The 15,278-nt window shown below is 44.0% G+C and overlaps 1 protein-coding gene across 1 annotated transcript in view; it reads left to right on the top strand.

The window, feature by feature from the left end:
* LOC140749199 (uncharacterized) overlaps positions 1-15,278 on the top strand; it is a 203,870-nt gene that overhangs the window by 184,693 nt on the left and 3,899 nt on the right. The window contains exons 15-16 of the mRNA XM_073082247.1: positions 188-5,629; positions 5,862-15,108. Of these exons, the coding sequence (XP_072938348.1) occupies positions 188-5,629; positions 5,862-15,108 (14,689 nt within the window). The remainder of the gene's footprint in view (positions 1-187; positions 5,630-5,861; positions 15,109-15,278) is intronic.

Here is a 15,278-nt window from a genome sequence, read left to right as displayed (position 1 = left end):
CCTTCAAGTAAAAACAGACGTGCAATCATTTAATAATTTTGATAATAATTAACAAGTAATCTTTTTAAGCATTCTTACAACTACACAAAAGTTGCATTATGAACACTTTATATAAGAATTTATGTACGTATCATAATTATTTTATATATTTCCTGTTCATAACTTTTTATTCTTTTTTCTCTCAAAGGCACCATCAGAAAAGTCAGATCTTAAATTAACTTCTGAAAAAGTAGTTGAAGAATATTCCATTGTAGAAGATAAAAAGAAGCCCGATGAAGAAGATACTTCTCCCCGTATTTCGGAACCAACGTTGGAGAAAGAGAAAGCACCCTCTCCTGACAAATCCACTGCGAAGGAACCTTCCCCAGAGAAGGATGTAGCTAAAGCACCCACACCTGAGAAACCCACTGAGAAGGAACCTTCCCCAGAGAAGGAGGTAGCTAAGGCACCCACACCTGAGAAACCCACTGAGAAGGAACCTTCCCCAGAGAAGGAGATAGCTAAGGCACCCACACCTGAGAAACCCACTGAGAAGGAACCTTCCCCAGAGAAGGAGGTAGCTAAGGCACCCACACCTGAGAAACCCACTGAGAAGGAACCTTCCCCAGAGAAGGATGTAGCTAAGGCACCCACACCTGAGAAACCCACTGAGAAGGAACCTTCTCCAGAGAAGGAGGTAGCTAAAGCACCCACACCTGAGAAACCCACTGAGAAGGAACCTTCTCCAGAGAAGGAGGTAGCTAAAACACCCACACCTGAGAAATCTGCTGAAAAGGAGGTGATTGAAGAACTTAAGTTAGAAAAGCCCACTGAGAAGGAACCTTCTCCAGAGAAGGAGGTTGCTAAGGCACCCACACCTGAGAAACCCACTGAGAAGAAACCTTCTCCAGAGAAGGAGGTAGCCAAGGCACCCACACCTGAGAAACCCACTGAGAAGGAACCTTCTCCAGAGAAGGAGGTAGCTAAGGCACCCACACCTCAGAAACCCACAGAGAAGGAATCTTCTCCAGAGAAGAAGGTAACTAAGGCACCCACACCAGAGCCAGCAGAAAAAGAACCTTCTCCAGAGGAGGTAGCTAAGGCACCTACATCTGAGAAACCCACTCAGAAGGAACCTTCTCCAGAGAAGGAGGTAGCTAAGACACCCACACCTGAGAAACCCACTGAGAAGGAACCTTCTCCAGAGAAGGAGGTAGCTAAGACACCCACACCTGAGAAACCCACTGAGAAGCAACCTTCTCCAGAGAAGGAGGTAGCTAAGACACCCACACCTGAGAAACCCACTGAGAAGGAACCTTCTCCAGAGAAGGAGGTAGATAAGGCACCCACACCTGAAAAACCTGCTGAAAAAGAGGTGATTGAAGAACTTAAGTTAGAGAAACCCACTGAGAAGGAACCGTCTCCAGAGAAGGAGGTAGCTAAGGCACCCACACCTGCGAAACCCATTGACAAGGAACCTTCTCCAGAGAAGGAGGTAGCTAAGGCTCTCACACTTGAAAAACCCACTGAGAAGGAACCTTCTCCTGAGAAGGAGGTAGCTAAGGCTCCCACACCTGAGAAACCCACTGAAAAGGAACCTACTCCAGAAAAGGAGGTAGCTAAGGCACTCACACCAGAGCCAGCAGAAAAAGAACCTTCGCCAGACAAGGAGGTAGCTAAGGCACCCACACCTGAGAAACCCACTGAAGAGGAACCTTCTCCAGAGAAAGAGGTAGCTAAGGCACCCACACCTGAGAAACCCACTAAGAAGGAACCTTCCCCAGAGAAGGAAGTAGCTAAGGCACCCACACCTGAGAAACCTGCTGAAAAGGAGGTGATTGCAGAACTTAAATTAGAAAAACCCACTGAGAAGGAACCGTCTCCAGAGAAAGAGGTAGCTGAGGCTCCCACACCTGAGAAACCCACTGAGAAGGAACCTTCTCCGGAGAAGGAGATAGCTAAGGCACCCACACCTGAGAAATCCACTGAAGAGGAACCTTCTCCAGTGAAGGAGGTAGCTAAGGCACTCACACCAGAGCCAGCAGAAAAAGAACCTTCGCCAGAGAAGGAGGTAGCTAAGGCATTCACACCAGAGCCAGCAGAAAAAGAACCTTCGCCAGAGAAGGAGGTAGCTAAGGCACCCACACCTGAGAAACCCACTGAAGAGGAACCTTCTCCAGAGAAGGAGTTAGCTAAGGCACCCACACCTGAGAAACCCACTGAGAAGGAACCTTCTCCAGAGAAGGAAGTAGCTAAGGCACCCACACCTGAAAAACCTGCTGAAAAGAAGGTGATTGAAGAACTAAAATTAGAAAAATCCACTGAGAAGGAACCTTCCCCAGAGAAGAAGGTAGCTAAGGCACCCACACCAGAGGCAGCAGAAAAAGAACCTTCTCCGGAGGAGGTAGCTAAGGCACCCACACCTGAGAAACCCACTGAAGAGGAACCTTCTCCAGAGAAAGAGGTAGCTAAGGCACCCACACCTGAGAAACCCACTGAGAAGGAACCTTCTCCAGAGAAGGAAGTAGCTAAGGCACCCACACCTGAGAAACCTGCTGAAAAGGAGGTGATTGCAGAACTTAAATTAGAAAAACCCACTGAGAAGGAACCGTCTCCAGAGAAGGAGGTAGCTAAGGCTCCCACACCTGAGAAACCCACTGAGAAGGAACCTTCTCCGGAGAAGGAGATAGCTAAGGCACCCACACCTGAGAAACCCACTGAAGAGGAACCTTCTCCAGAGAAAGAGGTAGCTAAGGCACCCACACCTGAGAAACCCACTGAGAAGGAACCTTCTCCAGAGAAGGAAGTAGCTAAGGCACCCACACCTGAGAAACCTGCTGAAAAGGAGGTGATTGCAGAACTTAAATTAGAAAAACCCACTGAGAAGGAACCGTCTCCAGAGAAGGAGGTAGCTAAGGCTCCCACACCTGAGAAACCCACTGAGAAGGAACCTTCTCCGGAGAAGGAGATAGCTAAGGCACCCACACCTGAGAAACCCACTGAAGAGGAACCTTCTCCAGTGAAGGAGGTAGCTAAGGCACTCAAACCAGAGCCAGCAGAAAAAGAACCTTCGCCAGAGAAGGAGGTAGCTAAGGCACCCACACCTGAGAAACCCACTGAAGAGGAACCATCTCCAGAGAAGGAGGTAGCTAAGGCACCCACACCTGAAAAACCCACTGAGAAGGAACCTTCTCCAGAGAAGGAAGTAGCTAAGGCACCCACAACTGAAAAACCTGCTGCAAAGAAGGTGATTGAAGAACTAAAATTAGAAAAATCCACTGAGAAAGAACCTTCCCCAGAGAAGGAGGTAGCTAAGGCACCCACACCAGAGCCAGCAGAAAAAGAACCTTCTCCAGAGGAGGTAGCTAAGGCACCCACACCTGAGAAACCCACTGAAAAAGAACCTTCTCCAGAGAAGGAAGTAGCTAAGGCACCTACGCCTGAGAAACCCACTGAAAAGGAACCTTCTCCAGAGAAGGAGGTAGCTAAAGCACTCACACCAGAGCCAGCAGAAAAAGAACCTTCGCCAGAGAAGGAGATAGCTAAGGCATCCACACCTGAAAAATCCACTGAGAAGGAACCTTCTCCTGAGAAGGAAGTAGCTAAGGCACCCACACCTGAAAAACCTGCTGAAAAGGAGGTGATTGAAGAACTAAAATTAGAAAAATCCACTGAGAAGGAACCTTCCCCAGAGAAGGAGGTAGCTAAGGCACCCACACCAGAGCCAGCAGAAAAAGAACCTTCTCCAGAGGAGGTAGCTAAGGCACCTACACCTGAGAAACCCACTGAAAAGGAACCTTCTCCAGAGAAGGAGGTAGCTAAGGCACCTACTCCTGAGAAACCCACTGAAAAGGAACCTTCTCCAGAGAAGGAGGTAGCTAAGGCACCTACACCTGAGAAACCCACTGAAAAGGAACCTTCTCCAGAGAAGGAGGTAGCTAAGGCACTCACACCAGAGCCAGCAGAAAAAGAACCATCGCCAGAGAAGGAGGTAGCTAAGGCACCCTCACCTGAAAAACCCACTGAGAAGGAACCTTCTCCTGAGAAGGAAGTAGCTAAGGCTCCCACACCTGAAAAATCCACTGAGAAAGAACCTTCTCCTGAGAAGGAAGTAGCTAAGGCACCCACACCTGAGAAACCCACTGAGAAGGAACCTTCTCCAGAGAAGGAAGTAGCTAAGGCACCCACACCTGAAAAACCTGCTGAAAAGGAGGTGATTGAAGAACTAAAATTAGAGAAACCCACTGAAAAGGAACCTTCTCCAGAGAAGGAGGTAGCTAAGGCACCTACACCTGAGAAACCCACTGAAAAGGAACCTTCTACAGAGAAGGAGGTAGCTAAGGCACTCACACCAGAGCCAGCAGAAAAAGAACCATCGCCAGAGAAGGAGGTAGCTAAGGCACCCTCACCTGAAAAACCCACTGAGAAGGAACCTTCTCCTGAGAAGGAAGTAGCTAAGGCTCCCACCCCTGAGAAACCCACTGAAAAGGAACCTTCTCCAGAAAAGGAGGTAGCTAAGGCACCTGCACCTGAGAAACCCACTGAAAAGGAACCTTCTCCAGAGAAGAAGGTAGCTAAGGCACTCACACTAGAGCCAACAGAAAAAGAACCTTCGCCAGAGAAGGAGGTCGCTAAGGCACCCACACCTGAGAAACCCACTGATAAGGAACCTACTCCTGAAAAGGAGGTAGCTAAGGTACTCACACCAGAGCCAGCAGAAAAAGAACCTTCGCCAGAGAAGGAGGTAGCTAAGGCACCCACACCTGAGAAACCCACTGAAAAGGAACCTTCCCCAGAGAAGGAGATAGCTAAGGCACTCACACCAGAGCCAGCAGAAAAACAACCTTCGCCAGAGAAGGAGGTAGCTAAGACACCCACACCTGAGAAACCCACTGAAAAGGAACCTACTCCAGAAAAGGAGGAAGCTAAGGCACCCACACCTGAGAAACCCACTGAGAAGGAACCTTCCCCAGAGAAGGAGGTAGCTAAGGCACCCACACCTGAGAAACCCACTGAAAAGGAACCTTCTCCAGAGAAGGAGGTAGCTAAGGCACTCACACCAGAGCCAGCAGAAAAAGAACCATCGCCAGAGAAGGAGGTAGCTAAGGCACCCACACCTGAAAAACCCACTGAGAAGGAACCTTCTCCTGAGAAGGAAGTAGCTAAGGCTCCCATACCTGAAAAATCCACTGAGAAAGAACCTTCTCCTGAGAAGGAAGTAGCTAAGGCACCCACACCAGAGCCAGCAGAAAAAGAACCTTCTCCAGAGGAGGTAGCTAAGGCACCCACACCTGAGAAACACACTGAGAAGGAACCTTCTCCAGAGAAGGAGGTAACTAAGGCACCCACACCTGAGAAACCCACTGAGAAGGAACCTTCTCCAGAGAAGGAGGTAGCTAAGGCACTCACACCTGAAAAACCCACTGAGAAGGAACCTTCCCCAGAGATGGGGGTACCTAAGGCACTTACAACTGAGAAGGAATCTTCCCCAGAAAAGGAGGTAGTTAAAGAACCAACGCTGGAGGAGACTGAGGAGAAGGTACTTACTCCAGAAGAAAAAGAGGTAGCTCACGTACCTACTTCTGAGAAACCTGATGAAAAAGAACCTACCACCATCACAAAACCGATTGAAATTGACGAACTTTCAAAGGTGGGTCTCATTTGCAGGAATTTTGATGTTGTTTTTTTATATATTATTTATCATTATACGAATATGCAACGCAAAATCGAGCAATTCCTTATAATACTCGTATTTCACAGTACTTATGTCCTGTTTATACCAATATGTTACTCAACAACAGCTTAGTTTTTGTTACTTGCTTTTTGTGTGTATTGTTTATGAGTGAGGTATGCGTTATTTTGTTTATTTATTTTATTTACAGGTTAAATCACCTGTTGATGAAAAACCTGCCCCTGAGCCAGAAGTCAAAGAAGAGGTAATTGAAAAAACGGAAGAGCAATTACTAACCGTTAAGAAACCAAGCGTATTAGAAAAAGAAACACCAGCTCAAATGACTGCAGAAGAAATATTACTATCCTATAAAGACACAGATAAGAAACTTAGGACTATGAAGAGGTTATCAGAAGATCTTGATGAATTCGGCGACGATTTCCTGAGCAAATTCATAATATATGGAGAACCTGAGGAATATGTCACTACCAAGACAGAAACTATTATTGAGAAAAGTATAACTATTATTCGAACTATTCTTACTCGCGTTGTCAAAACAAAATATGCTGATAGTCAAGGTATTCCTAGGAAAATGAAAACGGTAACAGATGTTATAACAACTGATGAATATCCCGACGGCACTACTAGTACTAAGGAAGCAAGCAGTACGACAATCACTGACCTTCATGTAGATCATGACGTTGTGGAACTTACATCGACCAAAGACGTTTTAGTAGGAACTATTTCAAGCTTAGTCAAAGACAAAGAACCTAAGGAAAAACCAGATGACAAAGTTCCTAGTCCTCCTCAACCGGATCAAAAGCTAAAAGAAGAACCTAGTAAGGAAAAATCCGTTGACAAAATTCCTAGCCCAGTTGAATCTAAAGAAAAACCTGACGAACAAGTGATAAGCCCAGAAAGACTTGACGAAAAGGAACCCATCAAAGACAAACAGGAAGATAAAGCTCCAAGCCCTCTGCAGCCAGAAGAAGAAAAACCTGCCTTTGAAGAACCAGAGGATAAGGCTCCTGAGGCTGTGTCTAAGGTTGTAACCGAAATTAAACCTGATGAAGAAGTACCTAGTCCACTTGAAGTCAAAGATGTACAAGTAATGATACCTAAATCTGAAGAAGTAGAGCCAGATGAAAAGGCACCTAGCCCACCGCCAGTAGAAGAAAAGGAATCTACACTTGAAAAAGTAAGTGACGAATCTCCTAGTCTCGTGGAATCCGAAATGGAAGCAATAAGTCCAGTCAAGCTTGAAGACAAAGAACCCAGCAAAGATAAACCTGACGACAAAGAACCTAGCCAAGACAAACCAGATGACAAAGCTCCGAGCCCAGTCAAACCTGACGACAAAGAACCTAGCAAAGACAAACCTGACGACAAAGAACCTAGCAAAGACAAACCAGATGATAAGGCTCCTAGCCCAGTTAAACCAGATGACAAAGCTCCGAGCCCAGTCAAACCTGACGACAAAGAACCTAGCAAAGACAAACCTGACGACAAAGAACCTAGCAAAGACAAACCAGATGACATGGCTCCTAGCCCAGTCAAGCCAGATGACAAAGCTCCTAGCCTAGTCAAAGCTGATGACAAAGCTCCTAGCCCAGTTGAACCTGAGATAAAGGCTGTAAGTCCAGTCAAACCTGACGACAAAGAACCTAGCAAAGACAAACCAGATGATAAGGCTCCTAGCCCAGTCAAACCAGATGACAAAGCTCCAAGCCCAGTCAAACCTGACGACAAAGAACCTAGCAAAGACAAACCAGATGATAAGGCTCCTAGCCCAGTCAAACCAGATGACAAAGCTCCAAGCCCAGTCAAACCTGACGACAAAGAACCTAGCAAAGACAAACTTGACGACAAAGAACCTAGCAAAGACAAACCAGATGACAAGGCTCCTAGCCCAGTCAAAGCTGATGACAAAGCTCCTAGCCCAGTTGCACCTGAGATAAAGGCTGTAAGTCCAGTCAAACCTGACGACAAAGAACCTAGCAAAGACAAACCTGACGACAAAGAACCTAGCAAAGACAAACCAGATGATAAGGCTCCTAGCCCAGTCAAACCTGATGACAAAGCTCCTAGCCCAGTTGAACCTGAGGCAAAGGCTGTAAGTCCAGTCAAACCTGACGACAAAGAGCCTAGTAAAGACAAGCCAGGTGACAAAGCTTCTAGCCCAGTCAAACCTGATGACAAAGAACCCAGCAAAGAAATGCTAGACGACAAGGTTACAAGTCCTGTTGAAACTGAGATGAAAGCTGCAAGCCCGGTCAAGCTTGTCGATAAAGAACCGACCAAAGACAAACCGGATGAAAAAGTTCCTAGCCCAACAAAATCTGACGAGAAAGAACCTAGCGAAGACAAACCCGATGACAAAGCTCCTAGCCTAGTCGAACCTGAGGCGAAGGCTGTAAGTCCAATCACACCTGATGACCAAGAACCTAGCAAGGATAAACCAGATGACAAAGCTCCTAGCCCAGTCAAACCTGATGACAAATCTCCAAGCCCAGTCAAACCTGACGACAAAGCACCTAGCAAAGATAAACCAGATGACAAAGCTCCTAGCCCAGTCGAACCTGAGGCAAAGGCTGTAAGTCCAGTCAAACCTGATGACGAAGAACTTAGCAAAGACAAAGGAGATGAAAAAGCTCCTAGCCCAGTCAAACCTGATGACAAAGCTCCTAGCCCAGTTGAACCTGAGGCGAAGGTTGTAAGTCCAGTCAAACCTGATGACAAAGAACCTAGCAAAGACAAACCAGATGACAAAGCTCCTAGCCCAGTCAAACCTGACGACAAAGCACCTAGCAAAGATAAACCAGATGACAAAGCTCCTAGTCCAGTCAAACCTGATGACGAAGAACTTAGCAAAGACAAAGGAGATGAAAAAGCTCCTCGCCCAGTCAAACCTGATGACAAAGCTCCTAGCCCAGTTGAACCTGAGGCGAAGGTTGTAAGTCCAGTCAAACCTGATGACAAAGAACCTAGCAAACACAAACCAGATGACAAAGCGCCTATCCCAGTCAAACCAGATGACAAAGCCCCTAGCCCGGTCAAACCTGATGACAAAGCTCCTAGCCCAGTTGAACCTGAGCCGAAGGTTGTAAGTCCAGTTAAACCTGACGAAAAGGAACCTAGCAAAGACAAATCAGATGACAAAGCTCCTAGCCCAGTCAAACCAGAAGGCAAGGCTTCTAGCCCAGTCAAACCTGATGACAAAGAAGCTACCAAGGTTAAACCAGATGACAAGGTGCTAAGTCCAATCAAACCTAAAGAAAAACCTTCAAGCCCAGTTACCAAGCCAGATGCTGAGTTTGCTAGTCCAATCAAGGAACTTAGTCCTCTAGATAAGAAGGAGAAGCCTGAAGAAATTGTAAGCGACACAAAGAAACCTAGTCAAATGGAACCTGACAAAGAGGTTGTTATCACGGATAGAAAAGAATTAACGGACAAGGAAACAATTCGTAAAATTGAAGAAATTCTCAAAAATTACACCGCTTTCGGAGAACCAGAAGAAAAAGTTACAAAGGTTACAACAGAAATCATCATCGAAACTATAGTTGTGATCAGAACTATCATTACAAAGATAATTAAAACTAGGTACGCGGACAGCAGAGGTGTTGTGCGAAAGATTAAGATTGTTACCACAATCACCACTATGGATGATTATCCTGATGGTAAGACCAGTGGTATGATTGAAAGTAGTACCGCATTGGAGGATGTTGGACCGGAAGAACCTTCGGAGCCTGTTAAACCCACCGAAGACAAACCTGATCAGGCTACTATGAAAGAAACAGACAAATATGAAGATAAAGATGTAGATGAGAATAAAACCGTATATCTTAATGGACAGGCCAGGTTAGATAGTCCAGAAAAACTTGAACCTGAATTAGTCTTTAAGAAAGTTCCTGACAGTAAAACGAAATCAATTGACACTACAGAAGAACTAAAATTAAAACAAAAGGATGTAGATCAAGACGATACTAAACTGAAAAGAACAAAACGAGACATTCCTTCAGAGTTGTACGAAGAAATGGAAAAACACGAATATGAGGATGTACAGAAATCTCCAAAGACCGAGTCAATGAGTAAATTCGCTAAAGAAACGGTAGAAATGTTACATCAGGAACGGGCTCATACTTCAGAAGCATTACACAAGACAATGCAAGAAATTGACAAAATGTCATCAATTTCAACTATCGACAGTGGTATCGCTGACAGGGATAGCATACAAACCGTGTTACACAGTAGCTCAGAAGATGTATCTAAGGAAGTTAGCTTAGAAGAGAAATACAGCTTTGAAAGTACAGAAAAATCTGAAAAGAAATCCGTTAAAAAAGTAATTCCTTCATTGGATGAGAAGGATTCTATACATTTGGACGACTCGCTACAGTCCACGAGCAGTCAATTTGATCGCGACTCAGTTGTCGGTGATGAGCTTGTATCATCTTTGCCCTCCGAACAACCTGACATTCACGAAACAGATAAGCCCAAGTCTCCTAGGGATTCCAAATCTGATATTAAACCCGACACCTTACCACCTACAGATGTTACCAAAGATTCAGTAACGAAAACTTTGTCGGACAGCGCAGCGCACCTAATGGAGTCTATCCATAAGGCGTTTGGCGATGAAACTGTACAGCAAGGCATCAAGACTGAGAGCGTGGAGTCGTTGTCAGTTCATCCAGAGTTCGATCGAGTATCAACGCCACCTACAGTGCCAGTTAGCCCGTTACCAAAGACTCCTGGTACATTCCAGGATGTGAAAGTCAGTGACGGCGTCCAAAGCGAAGTGACTTACGACAAGTCTGATGGCTCTGAAGAGACGATCACGAAAGTGGTGCATGTTGGTGACGATGTGTTGACGCAAAAAATATCGACGTCCACTGAAAAGGTACCTAAGACGCTAAAGAGTTTCACCGACGTTGACGGAGAACCCGAACTCTTATCGCTCATGCAGACAATGGGCAAAATCAAGACAGAAACTGACACTGTTACGAAAATCATTAAAGAAGGTGAAAATGTAGTTACACAAACAATCACGACAGTAACTACGAAAGAAATAATATCAAGAGAAGACGGCACGCCTCAAAACGTTAAAACAACTATTGAGACTACAACCTTAAGTAGGAGTGCCGACGGCTCGACAACTACCACTAAAGATACGCAGACTGTCCTGTCTGAATGTTCTTCCAGCTTAAAATCTACCTCACAAATGGATTTATATGCCAAAGACACTAAAATAGAAAAACTGTCTCTTGATACTACCGATGAAAAGTCTGAAGTTAGTCAAACTAAAGAAACCGTAGAAAAACCTCAAGAGTCTTCCGAGATACCTAAAGATGTTCCCGAAACAGAAATCAAGTCTGACTTCGTCAGTGAAGTTGATGAGATAGATGATAATGTAGAAGATACCGTTATTGATACAGATGTCAGTAAACGTATTATCAGGGAGAATAACATTGACATCATTGAGACAATCACTACCATAACTAAGAAGGAGACGATACGAATTGATGACAGCAAGAAGATCATTAAAACGACCGTTGAAACTAATATTGTAAAGGAGTACCCTGATGGGTCTAAGGACGTTCAAAGGAATGTAGAAGTGAAAACCGAAGAAATAGTTATTGACTCTAGCAGCAACGTCGATAAATTACTAAGCGAATTTGTGCCTGTTGGAGAACCAGAGGAAAGTGTATCAACAAAAACCGAAGAAATTGAACAAGAGAGCATAATTATAAGAAGAATCATAGTAACGAGGATCGTTAAAACGAAATATGCGGATTCTTATGGTAATATTAAAAAGCTTAAGACAGTTACGACCATCACAACTACAGACAACTACCCAGATGGATCATCGCGCACGAAGGTAGACAGCAGTACGTCATTGACTGATATCGGATATGATGATATTATCGAATCGACTGAACTTCTTGATTACACACAAATAGAAGATAAGACAGTCGAAGTAGATAAACAAGAGAAAAGTACCACGATCAACGGTAAGATGGTACTGCAAATTATAACAACGACCACAATAAAAGAAATTTTGGCAACAAAAGACAGATCAAGGAAAAAACTAAAGACCACAGTTGAAACTGTGACGGAAACTATTAAACCAGATGGCGTAACTGAAGTAACTAAAGACATACAAGTTTCCGTTTCAGATTATGAAACTGAAACCGAAGAGGAGGTGCCGGAAGGTTTTGAAGTGGTTGGCGAACCGGAAGAAGTGACTTCTACCGAAACTGAGTCTGTAACAGAAAACGGTATCATTATCAAGAGGAAAATAACTATTACGATAACAAAAATAGTTTACCACAACCAGACCGATAGAGTTAAGAGAACTAAGACGACTACTAAGACTGTCACAGAAGACGAACATCCAGATGGCTCAGTAATTATTAAAACTAGCGAAAAAGTATCATTAGTTGACGAAACTCTGGAAGTCCCGGTCTCTGAAAAGCCTCTTACTGATGTTAGTGATTCAGATAAACCTGAAGAAGAGAGTAAAGTCGAAAGTGTACTCGTGGACTTAGTTCCCGCTGGAGAACCTGAGGAAACCGAGAGCGTTGATGAAGAAGTAATTAAAGAAAAAGATATTGTGATAAGACGAAAAATTGTAACGCGAGTCGTTAAAATTAAATACTCTGATAATTCAGGTGTCCTAAGAAAACTTAAGACAGTAACAACTATTACTACTACTGATCAATATCCAGATGGTTCATCGCGTACTACTGTAGATACAAGTACTACTGTGTCTGAAATTGATGCTGACGTTATTCTTCAAAGCCAAGATCTGAAAGGTTTCACAAAAGTTGAGGATAAGACGGTAAGTGTTGATACACAAGAGAGAACGGCAATGAGAGATGGCAAGGAGATTATTGAAATTATAACGACAACAACAATCAAAGAAATTCTATCATCGGACGATGGCTCGAGGAAGAAGGTTAAGACAACTGTTGAAACGGTAACTGAATCGAAGTTACCAAACGGAGTCACCGAAGTTACAAAAGATGTGAAAGTGTCTGTCGCTGACCTGGGCAAGGATTCATTTGATGAAAATTTAGAAGGATTCACTCCAGTCGGTGAAGCCGATGTACAAACCAGTTCAGAAATTGAGGAAGTTGTTGAACATGGTGTTACTATTAGCAGGAAAACAACCATTACTACTATCAGGGAAGAGTTTGAAAATCAACAATTAAGGTCAAAGAAAAGAAAGACAACTATTAAGACTACTATAGAAGATGAACATCCTGATGGCACAGTCATTACTAAGAAGAGTGAGAAGGTGTCAATTGCTGACGTATACCTTAAAGTCGTTAGTGCTGAACAAGACGCAGAGCCACCGGAATCCTACATCGATGATAGCGAAGTGGTAGAAGACACGTCAGAGGAGTCAGACGTCAAAAATGAAATCGTACAACATGGCTCTTTAACTATCAAGCGCACAATTACAACTAAGACCAAGCGTGAAACCTTAGCCAGTGCAGACAAAAATATCAAACGAGTAAGGACAACGGTTGAGACAACTACTGTTGATGAATACCCAGATGGATCGATCGAAACCACCAAAGATGTCAAAATAACGATATCTGAATTCCAGAAGACTTCTGATAGTCACTTACAAGCCGCATTGCAAGGACTAACTTCGACAGGCAAGATCAAGAGCTCCGTCGATAAGAAGAGCAATGTAATTGTTACAGAATTCGGGAAGGTAACACAAACCATTACAACGTACGTAACTAAGGAAGAGCTGAAGAATAACGAAACCAGCGAAGTGGCAGTGAAGACAGTAACTGAAACTATTACGGAGAACGCCAAAGAAGACGGCACCGTAGAGACAACTAAGGATGTACGAACACAAATTACCTACCTACCGCTGGGTACTGGCTTAGATGACTGGTCACCTGAAGAATTAGAAGAAATTGCAAAACAACCAAGCCAAGAAAAGAGACGAGTCGTCGAGGCCTTACCCTTCGAAAGGAAAGAAGAAGCGCCACGTCAAACTAAGCCAAAGAAACAACGTTCCCCAGTAGGTGAAATCACTACTGAAACTGATACTTACACGAAAGTAATCAAAGAAGGTGATAACGAAATAACTCAGACAATTACTGTAGTTACTACCAAAGAAGTGATTAGCCCTGAAAAGATCAAAGTAACCGTTGAAACGACCACGGTTAGTAAGGGCAGTGATGGAGTGACTAAAACAACTAAGTCAACGAAAACTACTATTTCTGAATTCAAGGAGGAGTTTGAAGAAATTATAGACACGGGTGAAAGCGAAAAGTCATTCTCAAAATTATCATCAAAGACTGGAGACATGCGTAGCTCATCTGCCGCGAGTGACGATCTTGACCATCCTGGTATTTCGTCACCACCATCAGACATCAGCTCTAGGGGATCACGAGCTGCCACTCACGTGTGGGGCACCGAGAGCAGTGGTATGTACTACAGCGATGATGACGGTCAGGGAAGTCCAAGCAGCACAAAATCCCAAATAGCACACTCGCCGAGATCGAATCTTAGTTTTGAACTTGACACGAAGCTTCCACAACAACGAGAGACGAGTCAAGAAATCTTAACAGAAAAAGACCACGATTTATCATCTCTTCCAAGGGATCTGATGTCAACATCCATTTATGGTCAATTACCCGAAGATGACTCGTGCACTTCTTCTACCCATTCCGAAGTAAAGACTGAAGTTCACTCACTAGACAAGACCGTTTCAAAAATGACTGCAGACTTTTTAACTCAAGAAAAATTAAAATCTGAATCGATGTCGCATAGCAGCAAAACATCTGATGCTACGTTCTTGAAAGAAGCGGATGAACAATTCGAAAAAGCTATCGAAGAGCACAAGAAAGTGAGTGGTTCTGAAGTAATATCCAGCATCACTGCCAAATATGAACTGGATAGTCATTCGAGCATGAGCCATATGTCAAAAACAGAAGAGAGCAGCATATCATTGAAGGATGTGAAATCTGAATCTAAGAAAGTAACTGAAAGTTCCTCGTCATCGAGTAGTAGCAAACATGAGTCTAAATCTGTACGTTCCGAGTCACATACTAGTAAATCGAAGGATCCTATTGAATCGTGGGGCAAGCCTTTAGGACTGCCGAGCCCAATTTTGCCACCCACTCAATCCGATGGCAAAAGCACGCCCAAGAAACAGACGCCCAGTTCGACGGTGCTGAACAAAAATAAGATTAACCAGGAAAAGAGTAAGGAGGCGAAAAATAGAGCTTCGGAGTCTCCTAGCAAGAAGAAGAGTCCTGCTCCTGTTTACATGGAGCTGACATATGTCCCACATCACGGCAATTCGTATTACTCCGCCGTCGAATTCTTCAAGAGAGTTCGAGCCCGTTACTACGTATTCTCTGGAACTGAACCATCAAAGGAAATTTACAATGCCCTCCTGGACGCCAAAAAGACCTGGGAAGACAAAGACTTAGGTAAGACAAACAAATTACATTAAAGTCGTTGTTGTTTAGGATCTATCTATTGATTTGCATAAGTCATATCTATGACTATCTCAGCACTTTCTCCAATTTAGGCATAACAGCGCAAATTCTCTTGAATAAAATATAATTTTAATTTTATCAAATATATAACTATTTTCTTT

The sequence above is a fragment of the Epargyreus clarus genome, unplaced genomic scaffold (genome assembly GCF_041222505.1).
Source record: "Epargyreus clarus isolate Ecla_fem2 unplaced genomic scaffold, WU_Ecla_fem_2.2 ptg000017l, whole genome shotgun sequence".
Lineage (NCBI taxonomy): Eukaryota > Metazoa > Arthropoda > Insecta > Lepidoptera > Hesperiidae > Epargyreus > Epargyreus clarus.
The sequence above is the reverse complement of the archived record's forward strand: the minus strand, read 5'-3'. Positions and strand labels throughout refer to the sequence as shown.